Consider the following 21,160-nt stretch of genomic DNA (forward strand, 5'->3'; position numbering starts at 1 on the left):
AAGAGCATGTTTTAGGCCATTTTTATACAAAGCCATTTTTTGAAAATTATGAAAGGGGATACCTTATGGAAATTTCAAAACACTTTTCTTGCGGTTTTTTATTTATTTTTGTTTACTTTATTTACCAAGTAACAAATTAATTACCATTAATTACCATTATTATTAAACTGCACGACTTGAATGACACCAAAAAATAGAATAAAATTATATTTTTTTTCTCTTCTCATTCGCCGGGAACGACAAAGAGAATTCCTAGGAAATTGACGGAGAAATGGTGAAAACGGGCAAAAAACTTTAAATAGGGGAATTTCGAGTGGAAACTTTTCGTTTGTTTTGACTACACAAAACGGGTATAAACAATCCGGTGGCGGGGGTTCCAAAAGATCCGACTTTACCAAAAAAGTTGCAACTGCAACTGCAAGTGCAAGTGCTTGGGAAGTTTTCATTCCGCTAAAACGGATTCCCAACATTTTCATTTGGCCCCACATGCCCCTTATGTCCTTTTTGGACCTTTGGACACTAACACTGCCGCAGCATTCTCTGCCCAAAGTTTAAGCGCGAAAAACAGGGGCATTTATTTTTGTTCTTCTCTTTTGGCTCGCTGTCGAATTCATGCTGGACGCAAATTTATGACTGTCAAAAAGTAAAGTAAAGTGCGGGAAAACCAAACTTGAGCTGCGAAAGTGTTAAGTCACCAATGGCAGCGAAAAAGGGGGTTGTATCTCTTCCTTAACTGCACTTTGCCGACAAGAATTTTAAGCTTTGACACGTTGCGCGAAGCTGCCGCAAAAAAGATTTTTGCATAATTTATGGCCCAGAATAAGTTATAAAGAGGGGTGGAAATGTCCTCCAGCTAATAAGCTTGGACCATTTGCTGTTGGAGAGCGGCCAACTTCACAAAACAAATCCAAATAGAGCTAAAGTTTTTAAAACAAAGCATCTTTGGGTTTTTCTAACTAATAATATTCCTACTAATTTATAAAATTAATTTTTCTTTAAAATAATATTCCTTCTAATTTATAAACCAGATTCCCATTTTTAAATCGTACAAAACCACTGAAAATCAATGAGAAAGAACCCAGACAGTGCAGTCAACTGAATGTCGATACCAGACATTCCCAAGCCTTTTTTCCCCCTTTTTCACGTTGCACGTTGCACGTGCATCATTTATTCAACACAAATGCCATTGCAACTGCAACTCTTTATACGTCGTTCTTGTTTTTGCTGCTGTTGTTGTTGGCGACTCCTTGGTACGCCGCTTCCTTAATACGTTTAAAAATAAGTACACAAGTCGCTTTCTTTCAACGTCTCCACTTCATCGTTCAATGTTCCCAGTTTGATGTTGCTGCAGCCATGTTGCTGTTGCTGTGTGGCATTGACTGCTTAAGTAATTAAAGCATATCAGGTTTTTGACGAGTGTCTCTACAGAGGGAGAAAAATCTGGAATTTTTCATAATGAAAAAGTGCGTTTGATAAACTTTAAATAAGTGCCAAGTTGCCTTAAGTAAAGGGATACAATTATAAATGCAATTGTATTTCTTGGTGGTTGGGTCAAGTCTTTACTGATTTCTTCTTTTTATATTATTTAAATAGCACCACTAAACACACAATGTGCAGCAGATGCGTCTTTGTATGCCATTTCATCAGCTAAATTGAAAAAGGATTTCGTTTGGTAGTTTTTTCTTGAGCTTCCTTTCACCATTTGCCACATTTTCACAAGGAGGAAAACGCTCTTATCCCTCGTTCTTTCAGTCATACGTATGTTGGCGCAAAGGAACGCTTCTCTGCCAGAGTACCCAGCTTCGATTTCATTGTTAACACTTGATGCCAAAAAGGGAGCAGAAGGGAGCCACACAATCAATGCGATTTACTGTTGCAAATGTGCAACTTTCAGCTACGAAATGCGCTTAAGTCACATTGTTGCATTCAGAAATTGATTGGCTCTGAAAGCAGAGCAATGGAGATAAAGTAGATCCCATTGAGAAATGCCCGAGGAGCTGGAAATCATCGTTGTGACGACATCAAATCAAATTACCTAGTCAAGAAATGTTCAAAGTGCTTGGGAAGTCTTTCGCCTACTTCTAGATGGATTCCGCTTTCCATTTGCAACACGAACGCAAATTCTAATTAAGCAAAAGGGACGCTTTTTTTTACCTTTCGTCTTTGGGAAAGAAGCATCTCGAGTTCAAGGACAACGGGCAAAAGGACAAACAACGGGAGTCGTGTCGAGTTGCCGCCGTTGACTTGATTATAATGATAAAATCTAGTTAAACAAGTTCAACTTAAGTTGTCAACTTAATTTACAAATGCCACCGTGACCCTTAACCCGTTGGGAAATCCAGTAGCTGTGACCCGACTCTCATCCCTTTTAACTTGGCTGTCTGTCAGCAGCACAAACATCCTAATTACCAACTTTTTGCCAAGACTTTGGCTCTCATCAATGGCCAATAAAAGTGGTAGAAAGGGGAAAATGCGGAAAGTGGGCCATGGATCGTTCGATGGGTCAGTGGAGCGCTCCACTTTACATGTTTCGATGTCATCGTCGTCGTCGTCGACTAATTACGTTTTGTGCCCATGGACAGGCGTCACCTAATGACCCAAAGCTGCCTACAAAATCGGGGGAGGGGGGCGGAAGGGCGGCAGGGTGATTCGGAAAATGCGTGCGAAAGAGAAAGTTCCCCTCTCGTTTTGTTCTTGCCCTCAGTTACGCACTTTTTGTGCGGCTCAAAGTACATTTCTAATGACCTTCATTACATTGAGTGGCTCCCCCTGTTGGTTCTGGGGCCAAAAAAAAGGGGCGTAGGTTCGGAAGGGGCGTGGGCAAGAGTTTTTTTTAACGCATGAACGCCTTTTTACCGAAATCGCAAAGGGGATGTGAAAACAGCACAAAAATTAATATTGAAAACTGTTTCAAAATGTCATATTAAAGCTGAAATCGAAATCGAGCTTTAAATAAGAGGGTAAGACTTGTAATTAGGTTTCACTGTCGGATTCTGCTTCTAGTTTCAGCTGTCCTCGTATTATCCTTATTATGCTTCTTCTGATAGTTCTTTCTCTGCTTTTGTGTAGTATTGCTCGGACGTTTTTCCTACTTCTCTTAATAGCTTTAAAATGAGTTTGGCTTTTTTCCGTTTGCAGTTTGTTTGTTTGTTGTTTGGAGCATTCTGCTCATAATGCAGGCGATGGCCAAAGTTCATTAAATGGAGACCCATTTGGGTGGTTTGGACTATTTAAATACCTTGTAATTAAGTAAGAACTTGGATACAATTCTTAATGGTGAGTTATTTTTCAAATATAATGGTATTATAATAATAATCCAAAGTAATTTTCTAGTTTTTAATCAAAACAACTTTTTATATAATATTTATAATATTAAATATTTTGATTTTTACGATATTGATTTTTAGATGAACGTAACACTGACTTTATTCACTTCAAAAAGTATATACCTTTCACAACAGGGTATCTAAAACTTATTCTTCCTCTAACTCGGCCGCAGACAACATTAGCGGTTTGTCCATGCTCCAAAAAGACAGCCACCCGCTTCGCCGCACCATTTCCCATCAGTTTTTAACCACTTTTTTTTAGCATATGGTGGAAAAGTTTTGCGCATTGGCAATCAAAGTAGTGCGGCAGCCGACTCTTTGATTTCTGTTTCAATTGGTTGGCAATGCAAATGGAAATGCCAAATCCCATTGCTCATACGCCCAGTGGTCCGCATTTCAACCCACTTTTTCAAGCAGCGACCACTTTTCGTGGTCGTTTGAAGTTTTTATCCTTATTTATCTTCATAAAATATTCATGCACTTTACTCTCCAGTTGCCCATGTATGTGGTGTGTCCTTTTTCTTTTTGCAAGTGGAAGAGGAAGCCACTTGAACTTCAGGATTGAGCACTCAGCACTCAGGTGCCGCCAGGTCCAGTCCGGAATTCAGGATACAGGATCCCGGATTCCGGAACTCTCACCTCTCCCCACTTTCGGCTCCTGCTTTTCAATTAAAAATTGTTTTTCACTACATTTGAGTTGATTGATTTTTAATTGATTTCAATTGAGTAAGACTCCTTCCCTGGCCAAAGAGGTTTTCGTTTCCCGTGCTCCGAAGAGTGGAAGGAAAGTGCAGGGAGTGGAGGAGGAACCGAAACGAACAGAAGCTTTTAAGACGCCCCCAGAGGACAAGGAAATATGAAGAGTCAGACACGGCCACTGGGAATTTTTTGCATTACCATGCATACTCTCTCGATGAGTGGGAAATAAATGGTAAGGCTGTTTTCACATTGGGTGGAAAATCCTAGGATTACCTGTTATTGGAAAAAGGAAAGTTCTGAGGGGAGATTCCAAACAAGAAAAGGTATTCCAAACTTTAATATTAAAAACTTCAAATTAAAAACATTAAAAAATAAACGCTCATGCAAGATTTTGAAAGTCCCATAAGTCACTCTTAAAAAAAATTGTAGTAAGTATTCATATAACTTATAAATAACTTATGTATAAGCAGTATAACCTGAATTGCTTTTTATATGCTTTAAGAGTATTCGGGGTTCGTTTTTGTACTCCAAATATTTTCGCTACCGCATTGCTAATTTATTATTGACAACCCGCTCTGTAAACCCCTTCTGAAACCCTTTGAAAACCCCCGCAAACCCCCTACGTAAACCCATTTCTGGGTGGAGCACCCACAGGATGCAAATTGCATGAGCGGTGTCTGCGGCTTTTGTGGCTCGGCTCATAAATTCTTAACGAGAATTTTTGGCATTTGAATAAAAAACGAGGACCATCCAAATGGGAAGTGCAGTCTCCAAATGAAATTTCAAATTAGAAACTAAAGTGGAATGTTGTTAAGTGAATTTTAATTTGCCATTAACACATGCGGGGGAAAGAATTTCCGCCCCGGATGCGTTCTGAAAAAGGGTTGAAAAAAGGCGACAAAGGCACAGGCAAACTTGCGACAAAGTTTGTGCAGAAAACAAAACACGGGGACATGTAACAGCCTGGCTTTTTCAGCCGCAATTACAAAAAAGTTAAAAAAAAAAATATAAAACAAAACGAGAGATAGGCAAAACAACCCTTCTTTTGTCATGATATATTAGCAACAAGCTGGGAAAAATTGAATTTAACCCAAGCAAACGAGTGGAAGGAGATTCAAGTATCTGCCAGGTTATGTTTATCAGGAAAGATGGAATGGTAACTGGGGATTGCAGTCCTTTTATAAAGGCTTTTTTAAGGACATTTAGTGACGAAGTAAAACGTTAAGACTTTAAAGAACATAATTGGGCAAGAATATTAGTTACATAGGGAGTTAGAAATATTTTACTAAGAAATATTATACTAGTGGGTTCAAAGTTTTATGAACTGATTTATCAATCATTTAATTCAATAATATTTAACTTTCGAACTCAAACTACAGATGAGAGTATATAAAAAATAAACAATCAATGTTTAACTATATTTAAGTTTCTAAAATAAAGTTCTTCCTACAGTTAGTGAAACTCTTATGAATTTATCTTAGAAAAACAATGATCGATCGATCACCTGCTTTTCTGTGCCAGTGCCAGACGGCGTTTTTTCTCAAAAATAATCTGAGTATTTGGAGCAAGTTAGCAGAAGTTTTGCTTTGCTTCAGACTGGGGATTGGGGTGTAGCTTGTTACCTGTAAAATTTATGGCAAGAGCTGTCAATATGTGCCTGTGTGTGTCGTGCTTTTCACCATTTTCCCCACTCTGCCCCAAACACAAACAGCCAGCCTTTGCTTATTCCAACCATTCTTTTCCCTTGCTCTCTAACGTTTTTTCTGCTTTTCGTTTTTGTTCTTTGCCTTGAATTATGACAGAGCAGGAAAAGGACATGCAAAGGGGTGGGCTGGGAAATGGGGCGGGGCAGTGGGAAGTTATGGGCTACACATGTTGCTGTCTAATGTTGTTGTTTATATGCCATTGTGTCGTTGTTGGTTGAATGTGTAAGTAAGAAAATTGTTTTTGAAATGGCTAACAAGCTATTAGCAAACAAACAAAAGCAAAATGATGATGATGAGGGGGGTTTGTGGGGTTTTAGGGAGTGAGCCTTATGGCTTTCAGATTTTCCCTCCTTTTTTTGTGGGTAGCAATTGACATTTAAGCGATTCATGCTCCTGTGTCTGCTCTTGTTCTCCATCAATCAGAGATTTTTTTGTGCCATATGAGCGACGAAAAGGAAGCAATGATTTATGAAACAACTATCGAACGCAAGGCAAAATAAATTCAAGCCAAAACAAAGGAAAGTCCCTCCGGGGTGCACAACAATCGTAAGAGGATGATCTCATAAATCAGAATATTTCTCGGCTCTTTTTTAGAAACATCAACCCATTTAAGGATAATATTATTTCGAGTGAATATTTAATAAAAATATAAAGTTTGAATTAGCAATAAATTCCATTTTACAAAGCACATGTTTAGTGTGTGTGTTTTTTTTGTGCTACAAAAAAAATGTATTTTTATTCACATGTGCATATAATAGCTAGTGAAAATCAATTAGAGCTTGACCTGGGCACCAACATACCCTTGTCCTCTCCTCTCCTATTTACTTTACGTAATTTGGGCAATAAAAACACAGAAATGAAAGTTGTTGTGAATCTGACCCCTAAACCTTTTAACCCCTTTTTCACATAACCGTCTACCATTTATTGGCCCCCTTTTTAGAAGCCATTGCCCCGTTCTTTTTCGCTGACCGAAGCTTTAGTCGCACAATTTTACCTTGAGGGGCGGCAAAAGGAGCACTAGGAGAAGAAGGGTCGTGGCAACCGAATAAATGACAGCCCAAATTATTTTGACACCATTACCAAAAACGCTCGCTGAGAGAAACAACGATATATTGGACGTGGGTGGAACAACAGTCGCACCCAACGAACGAAAGCACACAAAACTCAAGTGGGGGCTATACAAGGGCTATATAGGCAGGGCCCAGACATCCAGACACAGCAACATATTGTGCCACGTTTTGTTGCAGGGCGAAGAGAAGCAGGGCAAAAGCGGGAAAAGATGAACACAGACGGAGCTGCACGCTCTGGAAAATTGTAGAGGGAGGAGAAGAGGAGTCGAACTGTCTGTCTGCCCCTTTGTCCCCATTCCATTTGCTCCCCCGTCTGGACCACTCTACGTGTGAAAAAATGCGGGGAAAGCAGGGGGAAAAGTCGAGGAAAACTAAGGGGGACAGCAGCACAGGAGCTCGCGAGCTCTGCTGCAAATTGCCAGTTAAAATTTCGCTGACATTTCAGCAAACGTCAAACGCACCATGGGGATGGGACCTCTGAAAGAGGGGGAGAGAGAGGACACGATGCGGACGAAAGAGACGGCGGGATGCGAGGTGATAGAGACAGCACGACACTCGATGGGGACAAATGTCAAGTGGAGTTTTACGAGATTTGTTTCGTTTTTGTTTAGCCTTGTTCAATGGGTGTCGCCATCGATGAGTGATGAAATTATGAAGCAAAACAATTGTGCTATCGATCGATTGCCTATCGATAAGAAGACAAACAAGATTACGAGGTGAAATTTACTTAAGCTAGATGTAAGTTCCTGTATATGAGTAACTCATAATTCCACAGAAAATAAAGCTTAACTAACTAATTTGCCTATTTCTGTATAGTAAACAACATCATTCCGGCCATCATAAAATAAAAACCATTTTGGCTGATGAAAAATGTTTATATTTCTAATATGCCGGGCAGACTAATCAAATATAAATCTGCGCAACATGGCAAGCAAATATTTTGAAAACTGTGGCCCAAATTGCCATTAAACACAGCCAGTGGACATTTCTAAAATTAATTGATAGGGGAGAGTATTTTGCTATTCATAGTTTATACAGTAAGCACGATATGTGACAAATTGGGAGGTTTAAATGCGCGGCAAGTCGATTTGAACCAGGGCCAAGAAACGACCTTCGGTTGCCAAACGATGGGTAAATATTTACTCACTGCCCTGCTTGATCGAAGCCAAATTGAACACCAAACATTGGAGTCCCCACGTTCACTCGTTCAGTCAGTCATTCAGTCTGTCGGTCATTCAGACATTCAGTCATTCAGTCGATGAGCCAAGGGTAGCGCTTAATAAACTTTGAGCGTGTCGAAAAACGTAAAACAAAACTGCATTGCAATGTGGGTGAAGATAATAATAACGATGGCTATGCGAAGATAATAATAACGATGGCTATGCGAAGATAATAATAACGATGGTTATATGGAGAATGGTGAATATTGTGACCCCTGGCCAGAAAAACAAAACAGCTTTTTAAGTATGCAGAGAAACCGCGCGTGCGACCAGTAAAATTGAAACCAGAAAACTAAAGTAAATTGTGATAAAATGTTATTGAAACGTCAGTTCAATGAGTTGGATGGGATGGCCTCAAAGCGGGTAGAACTGACAGAGTGTATCACTTGACTTTGGTCGCTCCGGTTATGACAGATTTATGGGCCTCTGCCAATGAGTTGTGAGCATTTTAGCGGCACTCGCAATATACATTTTTTTTTTATTTAAATGGGCTAAATAAAGAGGTGAAACCTGCCATGGAATTGATTTTCTGGCTTAAATATTTCGCTTAAAATATATACATATATCCAAGTATCTTTGCTGTATAAATCTTCTAGAAGCAATAATATTTTAGTTTTTCCAAGTACTTTAAATTAATAAAAACTAAATTACCTGACAGTGTCGGCAGTCAGATAAACACAAAATACCAGATAATTTCCAAGTAATTCTTTTATAAATCGAATAATCTTGCAATCTTTGTCCAGAGCAACCCTCACTAGTCAACTGTCAAATCTCTAGCTAATTATCCTTACTCACGCGAGGGAGCAAATCTCGGAAAATCTGGAAAAGTCCACGTCAACATGGAACATGTCTCCGCTTCCGATTCCAATTGCCAATTTTCAACCCTCGTCTTGGATGACTTTTTCCCTATCTCAGCTAGCCTTCTATTCCCTTTTCACTTTTGCCAACTGGAGTGCCTTTGTTTTTATTGTCGCCTGTCGCCTCACAATTGATACATTGATAAATGATGTTGCCGACACTCGGCACTCGACGCCCGACGCTAATTTTGTGTGACAAACAGTTACATGTCAATCCTCCTGTTTCCTCCTTTCGACCATGGATCCTTGAGCAGCTCCCTGGCGAGTTCATGGTCCTTGAACGGCATCGGGAGCGCCGGAGTGCTTTTGTTGTTCGGGGTGTGTCGGTTATAGTATTTTGTTGCAGTAAAAAGTATATATATATATATTATAAATGAAAGTTTTCAAATTTAATGCTTATCAGCCTTAATCGGAAATGCTGGCTGATTGCCAGCGATTTAATATTTAACTTATGATGTATTATATTAATCCCAGAGTATTTGCAAATTCGTCAATTTAATAGCTATCGTTCAAGGCAAATAATGCCTACTTGTCATGCGATGTCCTTGAAATAGCAACAGGAAACTAGGCTAAGTTCCCACCCAATCCGGGAAGGCTAATCTATTTCCACTACCTTCCTGAAATGGATGTTAATTTGGGGGGGGGGAAATTAAACGGCCAGAGCAATTAAAAATGTATTAGGGACACCGCAACCGAAGTCCGCCTGGAAATAATTACTCCTCGATGGCGAAGCCTTAAGCATAGAATTGGATTGGGGATGATGAACTTGAATGGCATCCTCTCACTCAGGCGGTCCCCATTCTTTCTCATTTGTTTCCCCATTCCTAGCGATTCTGGTCGAGATCGAGATCAGGCACGGAGTCGGAGACGGGGACGGAGGTCCTTTGCAATCGGCCCGTCCGGAACAGATCCTGCAGCATGGCAAGGACCTGCATATGGCGATGAAGTTCCTCCGGCATCCCGGCTTCTTCCAAATCCGGTGGCACATGGACATAGCGGGCCAAGTAGCGGATGTAAACGCGAATGGACTTGTGCCACGAGGATTGCTCCAAAGGATCGTACGAGGCCCTCTGCCCGGCATTTGATACTGCTGGCACCACGGCCAGTTGGTTTCGACCTCTCCTGGGGGTCGGAAAACCGTCGAAATAATGATCCTTCTGGCTTCCATAGATCTTACCTGTTCAGGATTAATCGCTTCAGAGGACCCAAAGCGGCACCCACAAACAACAGCAGAATGGATAAACCCAGGCAAATTCCGTACAGCAAGATTGCCGACATCTCGACTTGCGATTACAAAATTTTGGGATGGGTTATGGACAATGAAGGAGAAGGGGGGAAGAGGACGAAGTGGACAAAATGGAAACGGAGAATTTGTTTGCTTCGATCTGACAATCACGACCGGAATTCAAAAAAATTTTGAATTTTGATTTTTTTTGCGTAGTCTTGTCATCGTCACCATAAAAAAAAATAAAAAATTGTTTTTTGTATGATAGTTGGCTAAGTCACGAACTCAGCAGGTGCTCATCTTCACTTTGTTCAGCTAATTAATAAGCTTTTTGTAAGACCACATATATATATGCAAAATTCATTGGGCATGCTGGATTTTAAATAAGCTATGTTAACTTATCAACCCATTAATCTTTGATAAATCCATTAAAAAAATACAAAAACTTTGGGAATATAAAAGAACACTCAAAAAAAAGTGAAATTGAAACGGTTTATGTTATTTGTTAGGCCTTTTTGCATTATTAAAACAAATCTACTACAAGATATTTTCAAAACCAATTCTAGAGGGTACCGCCTAGTCTAAACTCTTGTTTACAAAATCTCTGCCTAATTGCTGGGCATAGGGATCGCTCATCCGCAAAATGTGATCGGTGATTATGCCAACCTGCGGCCATATCCACTTGCTGACCGATCTGATATTCAACGATAACGATGATGAGCAGCACATCTGGCCGAAAATAACGAATATAACCACAACCACCCGGAAGTGGGTGGGCCGTCCGATTATTTGATGGTTTTCATGGTTAGTTTGAGTGCTTTCCGCCAGAGTGAACCTTCAGAGGATTACCATCGCGTCGAGCGGAGAACTCAGATTACTCATATTTATTTGTGCTGGGTATTTATATTCATGTTTATATTTATGGCCGTGTCGGTTATTGAATTCACAATCCAACTCCCCACGCAGTCCAACTTTTCTGCCGGAGATTATTCATTATTTTCATATATATTTTGTTAGCTTTTTTTATTGTTGATTTTTTTCCTGTGATTGTTAATTGCGTTAAGTCCAAGTCAATTATCGGAGGGGGCAGAGCGGAGGGAGTTGCTGCTGTTCACAATTTTAATTTTAATTTTATCCCCTCGATTCGTTTGTTGTAAATAGTTTTTGCTGCCGCGTTGAATAGAGAATGATCGAAGATTATATATAAAAAAAAGCCAAAGGGGTTGGGAGAAGCTGACATCATGCGAGAACACACAGTTGGCCAAGTCAAGCGATGTCTAGATAAGATTAGAAAAAAACCCCAAAGTAATCAGAAAAAGTGGAGAAGTGGATTCAAGTAGATTTATAATTGTGAATTTCAAAACAGAACGTAAAATAAATTTTAAAACAAGGCAAGAGAATAAATAAAAACAGAGAATATCAAAAAAAAAAACTGTTAAGAATTCAAGGGAAAGAAGAGAACTATAGGAAGACTAAAGAGCAATCAAACATAATTCGAGTTCAAAAAGCAATCGGAGTGACCCTAAAGCGAAGCCAAAGTACATATCTGATCCCAAGTACAGAGCTGAGAAATACAAAAACTTATCGCGCTTTTAATGCCCCCGCCCCAGGCATCGACCTCAAATCCACTCACAAATCTCAGGCGTGTTTTTTCGGAGTTTCTTGAACCTTCGCAGGCGGAAGTGGCGGCACTTATGACTCACATATCAAATGGATACCCAGATAGTCAGCCTCCAGTTGCTCACCTTGTTGTGGAACTATGAACGTGGCGAGACTCGATCAGAAATCAATTTTATATTATAATATATATATATATATATTTCGATATATATAATTTATAATTATGATAGATACAAAAACATCTCCTAAAGATATAAAAAAGTCGTGACAATTGCACTTTTAAAATACAAATTGCTATTCGTCGCGTAAAAAAAGTTATTATAAACAGGAATTTAGGGAAGGATTCAAACTCGCACATCTGGGCAGTCCACTTCGTTTAATGAATGCGCCAAGCACGCGTTGGAATGTGAATCCGAATTGAATGATGTCTTGTATTGTGTATATTTCCAAACTGGCCTGTCATAAATTCATTTCGATGGCGCCCACGCTCGAGAAAAGTCGTGGAGTTTTGAGGGGCGAGATGACTGACAATCGCATTTAGATGTCAAAAGAAACTATTTTTAATTTCACACCTCGCTGTGATTTACGAGGGCAGGGAAATAATGCTTCCAGGCAGATGGCAAAACTTTGGGCCTCAGAGTGGGAGCACTACAAATGTCGAAAATTATACACAGCTGGGCCAAAGTGGTTGGGGAATATACGGAATTAACATTAATTCCCGTGATTGGGTGAGGATTGTCTTGGACCATTTAAAAAAAATTCCTCGTGATAATGAGAATGTACGAAATGGAATTAAAACAAGAAACGATGCCAACGTTTATACACCGATGCAGCTATTTCAAAAATGAAATATTTTATGCGTATATGTTAAAAAAATAAATTAGTTTTCCGACTAATATAACATTTAAACTGTAGTGTTGAAAATTTGAATATGTTTAATAACATCTATGTTTCCAATTTTTGTTATCAGTTACCAATAGGTAACTAGCCTGGATAAACTTTTTTCTAGCTTTGCTTAAACGTGAACCAGAACTAATAGATTTAGATTTTTAAAATCATTAGATTGAATCATTACCAACGACATATTTGTATTGTGGTATTTTTACCTTGATATCAAAAAAAATGTAGTCGATCACTCTGTGTAATAAACTGTTTACAATGCTCAAATGCGCGGCAGCTTCCTATTTTCTTGCCAATTAAATTTCTTTGACCCCATTTCCCGGAGCAACTGGGTGGAAAGGCGGAAAAGTGCAAATGGCTGCGGATGGTTGAGGAGTAATGTGTGCCACTGCTGGCGCTGCCTGCCTTTGAAAACTCAAACAAAACATCCTCGCTGCCGCTGCTTCCTGTTGTCCTGTGTTGTCTCCAAATGAAAATAAAAATGGAATTAAGCACACAAGCATCAGAGAAAGGCATAAGTACACATACACATAGGGCTGCAAAGGGGAAGTATATATTTCTATATATATATTTTTTTTTCGTGCACTTAAAGATACAAGATGAGCTCAGAAGGTGGGGAAAAGCAGAGCACCAACAACAAAATTAAAGTATCCTGAAAGTGCTCGTCTATCGGCGAAAAGGCCAAAGAGGATATGTTTTGTATAGAGCGGGACTTTTGCACTTGCAATCCCATTTCAAATTTTGACTCTCTCATAAATAGCTGGTCACATTAATTAGTCTTACTCTCGGGATCGACTTCGGTCATGATCACCTCCTCGCTCTTTCGGTGATATAGGTATCAGTTCAAATTGCGGGTTAGTTTTGTGATAAATTATATAAATATACTACATAAATATCCCTAAACTTTCAATGCTTTTTTATTAGAAATAATGGGAAAACCAGTTTGTTGGTTAGCTGGCAAATGCTCTTGTAATTCTGCTTCGTTTTGTAAATAACCTTTTCAATAACAGCCACGATCTTAGTTTTTTTCGAACGGCTCTTTATTAATCGCTCAAATTAATACTAATCCCTAGGCTGATTATTTTGATTAATCTGCCTCATATGGCGCCCGAATCGGAGGATGATGATAATGAGGATGAGGAATGAATCCAGTGGCAAATGGCATATGGTTGGTGCTGCTGCTGATTTTGCGTGCCGACAGGACCTTAATCATCTAGCTACCCATCTCTTTCCGCCCCCCGAGTCTGTCTCTTTCTATCTGTCAGTCAGCGAATGTGTTTTGAATTATAGCGCTGTAAACTCAAAAAGGATGATAATGCTCCCCCTGCGCAGCTCAAGTGAAAAAGATGGCAAAACAAAGGGATATTGTGACAAGGATTTATTAGTGTGGAGGAAGAGAGGGAAGAGGGGTGCAGCAGGACGGGACCATTGTCCATTGTCTTTTCTTTCCCGGGGTGGATTATGAGCAGGAAGAAGAAGCAAGGGGGTGAGGGTCGTGTCAAAGTGCAATTATTGCTCATTGCAACAACGCCTGCCTGCCTGATGGCATTCAATCTGCTTTTCCTCGAGAGCCACCTTAAAGTTCCGTAGCCCGGAAATCGGATCTTGGCAGCCAATTAGGCGGGTATTAGGTTACCTTTACCTCTTCCACCGAAACCAAACACCCCATCACCCAAACACTCCAAAAGGGGCGAGAAAGGAGCAAACTTTCGAGCAATTTACTTAATGGCTTTGGTTATAAGCAGGACATGGCTACTAGTGCTAAGGACGATCTTTTTAGCCGAGAATAATGGGCCAAATCTGCTGCTGCGAAAAGTTTTATTGCAATTGCCAAATTAATTTGCCTGCCAGAAGTTTGCACAAGCAAAAGAAGGAGAGGCAAAAAAGCAGCAGAAACACAAATGTGCGTTCATTAATTTAATTTTTCATTAAAGAAAGGCAAATGCCGCAGGGGCCAAATGAAAAGTGTCATAAGACCGCCCCTTAAAAAACAAAAAAAAAAAGGGAGCAGCGAATTTATATTTGACCATAAACAAAAGGCCGCACAAACAGCATTCAAGTTATTCGAAGCGGAAAAAGGGAAAAGGTGGGCAAATGGCGGAGAGGTATCACCTTTTATTTTAATATTTCGGTCATTAAAAACCGTTTCACAGCAGCAGCAGCCGGCGACTTGAGTTTTTCGGTTTCAAGACCGATTTTGATTTGGCGTTTTATACCATGATGGCTAAACAAAAGCGGCCAAAAAAAAAACTTAATTCAGACCCCATGAAACAAATCGTTGCACCCAACAATTTCAACAAAAGCAATAACCTTTAACGCTGCCGAAAAAAATTAAGGAAAAGCTCAAGAAAAAGAAAATTTTGAGGGAAAAAATCTTAAAAGACTAGTCGATGATGGGAATACTCTGCGACATTAAGAATTGTTTAAAAGAGTAAAATGTATAAGATTAAACTGGTTTAAAAAGAAATGCCCTGGAAAACCAAACTTTTATCTCTGAAATAATTTGTCGATTTAATTTTTAAAACCCGGGCTTAAAACTATTTAAACTACATAATATAATGTTATTCAGTGCAAGTAAAGTTTTGTAATATTTAATTATTATAAGTTCACAAGAAGTTTGTCAAAAAAATTATATTTGGAAAATTTTGATTGCACTGTTGAATGGAGTTTAATAAAAATGGCGGTTTATACTACTCAAATCCACCCAGAATTACTTAAAAGGACTTTACGTAAATGCTTAACCCATGAAGGACATTCCAAGTAAAATGGAGTAAAAGGAGCGCCAAACAATTAGGTCTAAACGTTTTTATATCAGAGGGCGTGGCAGCGTTTGGGCAGGTGGAACTTAGAACTCGAAACTGGAGACCCCAAAAAAGGCAAGCGAAGATTGGGCAGGGTCTTTAGATTAATGGTACAGTGCAATTTTTACGATTGTTGGCCAAGTTTTGTTCAAATAAAGTTACGCCGCCCTATGTGTTTTCTTCACGTGCTTTTCCCGCTTTTCCGGCGTTCCGCCCCGCGGACATTCGATTTTTTTTTTCTTCCTTTTACGAAATTTATGAAATTTCACCTTTCGGCCAAGCAATTTGCTCCATTTACATTCTTTATTAGCCGCCGCAGTTTACCAAGAGTTTCCCGGAGGCAGGGGAGAAAAATTGTTTGAAAATAATTTGGGCAAGGAACAGGGGAAATACGGTCGGAAACGGAACAAAGTTTTCCATTCTTGTTTAGCTTTATTTGGTGAGGGTAAAAATGAGGATCAAAAAATAAAAACATAAACATTGTCAATCTCTGAATCGCATTTCGTTGGAAGAACGGAGCCGAAGTGTATCTTGGAAATAAAAAATAAATTACGTCCTTTCTATGAAATATGTAATAAATAATGTATAGAAGGAAATTAAACAATGATTCCAACAGAAGGAATCACTGTGAATCAAAGAAATGGTTTAAAACACTATATATTGCTACCAAATCTTTATGTGTTTACCTTGTCATTTCGTTGACATTTTTGGGCCAAAGTTGCTAGACAACGTTATTTCCAACCCATTTTTTCCAACCTTCACTTCATATTTCGCCGAGACAGGGGAATTTAATAAATTCATCAGCTTTCATTTAGCCTGATACACTGTTCGAAAAGAAGCACAAGAAAAGTATCATGAAGAATGGAAATCATAAAAAAACCAGACAACGTGGCCAGGAATAAAAAATGAAGAAGAAAAGGAAGACACACAAAAACCAGAGGAAAAAGAGCGAAAAGAAAAACAAAATCGTGACTGTCATTTCAACGAAGCGAAGTTATTTTTCATGACAAAGCAGCCGAAGAGGAAAACTCCTCCGACTCATTTTCCGACATTTGAAGAGGGAGGCGAAGGAGGCATTCCAGCGTTAAAATACCTTTTACTAGCACATTACCTCCCTCTATTTTTTGGCCCTTCTGCGAGTGAAAACCAAAATGCAGTCGACGTCGCTGCGTTTTTCATGAAATTATTACGACTTTGGAAATGGGGTCGTACAAAATGTCGTTACGTTGGCGGAACAAAGTTATATAGCCCCTGCTGCTGGCCGGACAGCTCGTTATACCCTTCCAAAGGGTATTATAATAGCAGTCAAAAGTTTGCAACGCAGAGAAGGAGACATTTCCGACCCTATAAATGATATTATTACTAGTTGTTTCTTAACATATATTGAGATATACTCCGATATATGGTAATTTCAAACAATTTCAGAATTTAATTTTATTAAAATAAGACGACTATATCAATGACATAGGAAGGAAAGATACAAATTTTAAGATAGGTTCATTATTTTTAGGCTTATACGTAAACATATTGAAAAATAGTCGTTTTATAGAATATTTAATTTTTGAACAGCTGAAAGGGTATAACAACTTCGGCTTGCCGATGAGTGCTTCCTTTCTCGTTTAAGTTTATTGTTGAAAAAAAGAAAAAGAGTTAAACCGGAAGGTATCTGTAATCCTACCTACCTCAGTCATTTAATCGAGGCCTCATGAAAGCCTTAAAAGAAAAGTGTAAATATTTTGTAATGTTTGTGTTGATCTTGACCTAATTAAGAATCTCGGATTACTTATTACCTAATAGCCTCAGGCATCTTTTAGAGAGAACCTATATATGGAGAAAGTAAGACTTACACTTGCAAAGAATTCCCACGATTATGTGGATCATCAAATAATGAACTCAATGCTCTCTTGTTATGATCTTAAAAATAAGTAACCTTAATTAACGTTTTATCACCCTGAACTCGCTTCATTAAGGAGTGGATTCTTTAGTGAACTAAAAAGGGTAAAAGCTTATCTATTTTATGGGGATAGCTCTTATAAATTTAACGATCATTAACTAAAACTTCAAAATAAAGAGCTGTGCGAAAAGCTTAAAACTATCTTAGATTCCCTTTTTTGGCCCTAACATAATGGGATTAACTTGACCCATATAAATATGACAACATTCTGAATATGCTTTATCATTTGGTCTTGACTTTAGTATTGCTTTTGATCTCGACGTGGATTTCCATCTTGATATGGTCAGATATTGCCTATTTCCGGTACAGAGCTTCTCACGAACATAATGATCAACTGACCCACTTGATCCGATTTAAAAAAAAAACCTGGTCAATATTTGTTGCGTCTAGACGGGCTTAGAATTCTGTCACTGTCTCTCACAGACTGAATTTTTTGGTCCACGCCGCGCTGTTTCTTTCAGTCGGGTCTGTCTTTCTCTTTCTCATGCCAGATCTTTGTCACACAAACGCGTTAAGATCGCATTAAAAGGCCATAAAAAAGAAGCGACGCATTACTTTTATTTTTACGTTGGCAGTCGTATGTGGAGTATCTACTTTATATAGAGCTATGACATTTTCGCTGCGACTCTCCTTTTTTTTCGGCGCTTTCTCGCATCATCATCATCATCAACGTCTCGTCGTCTCGTGATGAAGGCCATCAAAAATCTAATAAGCGTGATATAATTGACATTTAAGCAAAGCGCACGCACATAGACAATGGTTGACTTGTTTTCGGTTTTGGAGTTCCGATGAGTTGGTTGAGTTGGCCTACGGACCAGAGAACAAACCGCAGTCTGTCCTCCCTCCTTCCCCCATTTGTATATATTTTCCACCGATTTTGTAGGCCAAGCGGCTGACTGAGAATTATGACAGATGACCGCACGTACATTTCACGTTTCCACGTTTCACGAGCGTCGGAACTGCGACCAAGATACTTATACATTGTCCAGGAAAAAAGATCGTTCTCCGTTTCTGGGTCATAAATCAGAAAAAGGAAACAACAAATGTAAAATAATGAGTTGGAGTTTAATTCTCTGGTAGGAGATGCTCATTCGCATTCGTGGCACCACCCACGCTTTTTGGCACCTGGTTGTAGTTGGAGGTAGAAAAGGGCGACGTGATACGTGTTGGACATGCAGATTGCCGGAGGAGGGTCAACTATTTTGTAATGGGAGCAGAGTAAAGTTGGAGATTATGATTGATGAAATGTGAATACGAAATATAACCATGAACTCAAAACCACTTGAAGTTGATCGCTCTAAAAATAAAGCGAACATTTCTTTTTATACATAGCCAAGGTTGAAATCTCTTTTAACTTTTTCATGGCTTGAAATAAACCCATCTCACATCCTCCCATCTATATTTCAATCTCCATATCAGACATATATATGTATTTGTGTGTGCCTACCCGACAACTAACTCTTTATCCTTTATTTCTTCCATTTTTGCAGTTAAAACGGGAGTTGCAGCCTGGGCCATATTTCCAATGTCCACAAATTAAATGGTGAGTGCAAAATAGAGTGTGAAATGCATTTATAAAAGGCATGGCCTCCCCCTAAACTAAATTGCTTTCCAGCTCAGATGGGTGTGGATATTGTAGGAGGCTGGATGCCAGGCACCACGCCTTACCTATAAACCAACATGAATGTCTGCAACTCGACCACCGCCCGCTGAGCTGAAAAGAGGGGGGGAAAGTGGGGGAGAACGGGGGGTCGGGTCACAGAAGGGAAGCAAATGCAAATAGGTGCCTCGCTTTAATAGACAGATGGACTGTTTGGCCCATGGAAAAAATCACACGCTGACTGCAACGTCATCAGGGGTTATAAAAGGGATTGAATGAAAGGGGGATCCAGTCACGCCTTTGGAATGTGCCGACCTCATCATCATCGTTATTATAATCATCACCATCATCTCGATCACACTGTGATGGCGTTGAAATACAACATTTTGTTTTCTGGCCCCCCTTTTTAGTACAATTGCAGAGGGTATTAAATATTCAGTCAAAACTTAGCCACACAGTGAAAATGAGATTTTCGACCTTATAAAGTTCTTAGTACTTTGTACTTTGAAATTAGTTCATGATTTACTTCTTTTTTACTTACTTCGTTTCCCAACATATGCACATATACATTATTTTTTGTACAATTTAAAATTTCTAAAAACCAAAGCACTTATAAAGCTATTATATGAACGATCGAATAAATTGATGTAAATTTGTTTATAGGGTATATAAACTGCAGCTTACTTCCTTTCATGTTTCCAATTACGGTGGCGATGACACACACTGTGGCACTTGGAATTGAATGCAGATGAGGCAGGACTGATTGGGTTCATTAATTTGAAGAGGGGTAGAATTAGCTACTGTTATGAGGCTGCTAGATTGATTTTAAATATGTGAGTCTTTTGATTTTAATTGTTACTGAACAACTGACTGCAGTGAAATTAGAAAGTGAAGATAATAAAACAAACGACTCGGGGTAATACAATTTAAGTGCATCGCCTGAGATAGTGTTATATTAGATATATATATTTAATTATGTAGGAAAATTAGCTGCCTCGGAAGCCTCTTCTCCCGAAATCACGCTTTCTGATTATAGGGCTTTCGCCGTTAGGGACGTTTCCCTGGTCTGCTGCCATTACGCTGACCAAATATTGCCACAAGCTGTCGGCGGAATCCTCGTCGAGGGAGAGACATTGTGCAAAGCCAACTGTGCAATTATTTGCACAACTAATAATTCACTTTAGTGTCTCATTCAGGGCAAATATTGAGATTGAGGGAGCGATAAGGAGAGGAGGGAAAACTGTGGCCCGTAAGACATTTGCGATTGTCATTAGCGCAAAGAATGCGAATGCAATCCCCGAAAATGGGGAAACCAACTCACAAGATTCGCATCTCGAATGCCAGTCATGTTTGGCCTTTTGGGACCCCCGAAGTTCCCTGCGAAAATGTCAACAAAATGTTTTTAACTTAAAGCTGCTAGCTTATTACTAGTTCTTTTTTTTTCTCGTGCTTCTAAATTGCTTTATGTCTGTGTTTGTTTTTGTGCTTTTAATTTGGCTGCCAAACGGCCTTGAATCTAAACAGGCGATTGATTCCCGCAATGAATTGAGCAAATTGTTTGCATTGAATACGGCACGGCCTTTGTTTGGCTGGTCAGTTGGGCTAATTGCCGCAGAGTTGTGGGTCTGCTGGCCAAAAAGCAGTAATATTTGCCTAATGTTCTGCCTCTGATCAAAAACAATCAAGTCGCTGTTAAATTGTTTCTTTGAAACAAAAATAAAAAGTCTATAATTTAAAAAACTTGTGATTTTACATCCATGCAATTGGTTTTCAATATATATTGTCTGCCATGTTGTGTAGACTTCAAAATGTTTGGAGAATAGAGTCGAAAATATAACCCTAACATGTAAATATAGGATATAAAATGGTAGTAAAAAAAAAACAATGGAAACCTTGTCACCTAATTTGATAATCCTATTTACAGAAATTTGAAACTTAAACTCTGTGTCTTGAAAAGTGCTTATTTTCGTTGACCGCCTTACAAATTGTTGACTGAAAGTCGCACAGCCGGCGTCATTCACCTTCAAAATAAAATCATGTTGCGTTTGGTGAAGCGGAAAAACCAGTAATTAAGTGTCTCGTCAGCTTTTCGCTTTTCCCTGCGGCCCCTCAAACAAAATTCAGCCGACCCAGTGCGGACACTCTGTAATTGAAACTTTTATTTTCATTTCCATTTTCTCCC

General features: G+C 39.1%; 2 protein-coding genes across 5 annotated transcripts in view; one reads left to right on the plus strand and one right to left on the minus strand.

Moving 5' to 3' along the window:
- The window catches only part of LOC108049702, a 74,304-nt gene that overhangs the window by 22,123 nt on the left and 31,021 nt on the right, over positions 1–21,160 (plus strand). For all 4 annotated transcript variants that reach the window (XM_017130983.1, XM_017130984.1, XM_017130985.1 and 1 more), the window contains one exon: positions 18,869–18,921. The gene's annotated coding sequence lies outside the window, so the exon portion shown is untranslated. The remainder of the gene's footprint in view (positions 1–18,868; positions 18,922–21,160) is intronic.
- On the minus strand, positions 9,244–10,536 carry LOC108049704. Its single transcript, XM_017130987.2, has 2 exons — positions 10,056–10,536; positions 9,244–10,000 (listed from the first exon to the last, which is right to left on the minus strand). The coding sequence occupies exons 1-2, from the start codon at positions 10,154–10,156 to the stop codon at positions 9,703–9,705; spliced, it is 399 nt and encodes a 132-aa protein (XP_016986476.1). The 5' UTR covers positions 10,157–10,536; the 3' UTR covers positions 9,244–9,702.

The sequence above is a fragment of the Drosophila rhopaloa genome, unplaced genomic scaffold (assembly GCF_018152115.1).
Source record: "Drosophila rhopaloa isolate 14029-0021.01 unplaced genomic scaffold, ASM1815211v1 contig_3, whole genome shotgun sequence".
NCBI lineage: Eukaryota > Metazoa > Arthropoda > Insecta > Diptera > Drosophilidae > Drosophila > Drosophila rhopaloa.

Excerpts from the sequence above, each read along its gene's own strand:
- LOC108049704 (XM_017130987.2), bottom strand. The coding sequence starts at position 10,156 with ATGTCGGCAATCTTGCTGTACGGAATTTGCCTGGGTTTATCCATTCTG. Across the intron at positions 10,001-10,055 it reads AAGCGATTAATCCTGAACAG|GAGAGGTCGAAACCAACTGG; the intron begins GTAAGATCTATG and ends TCCGACCCCCAG.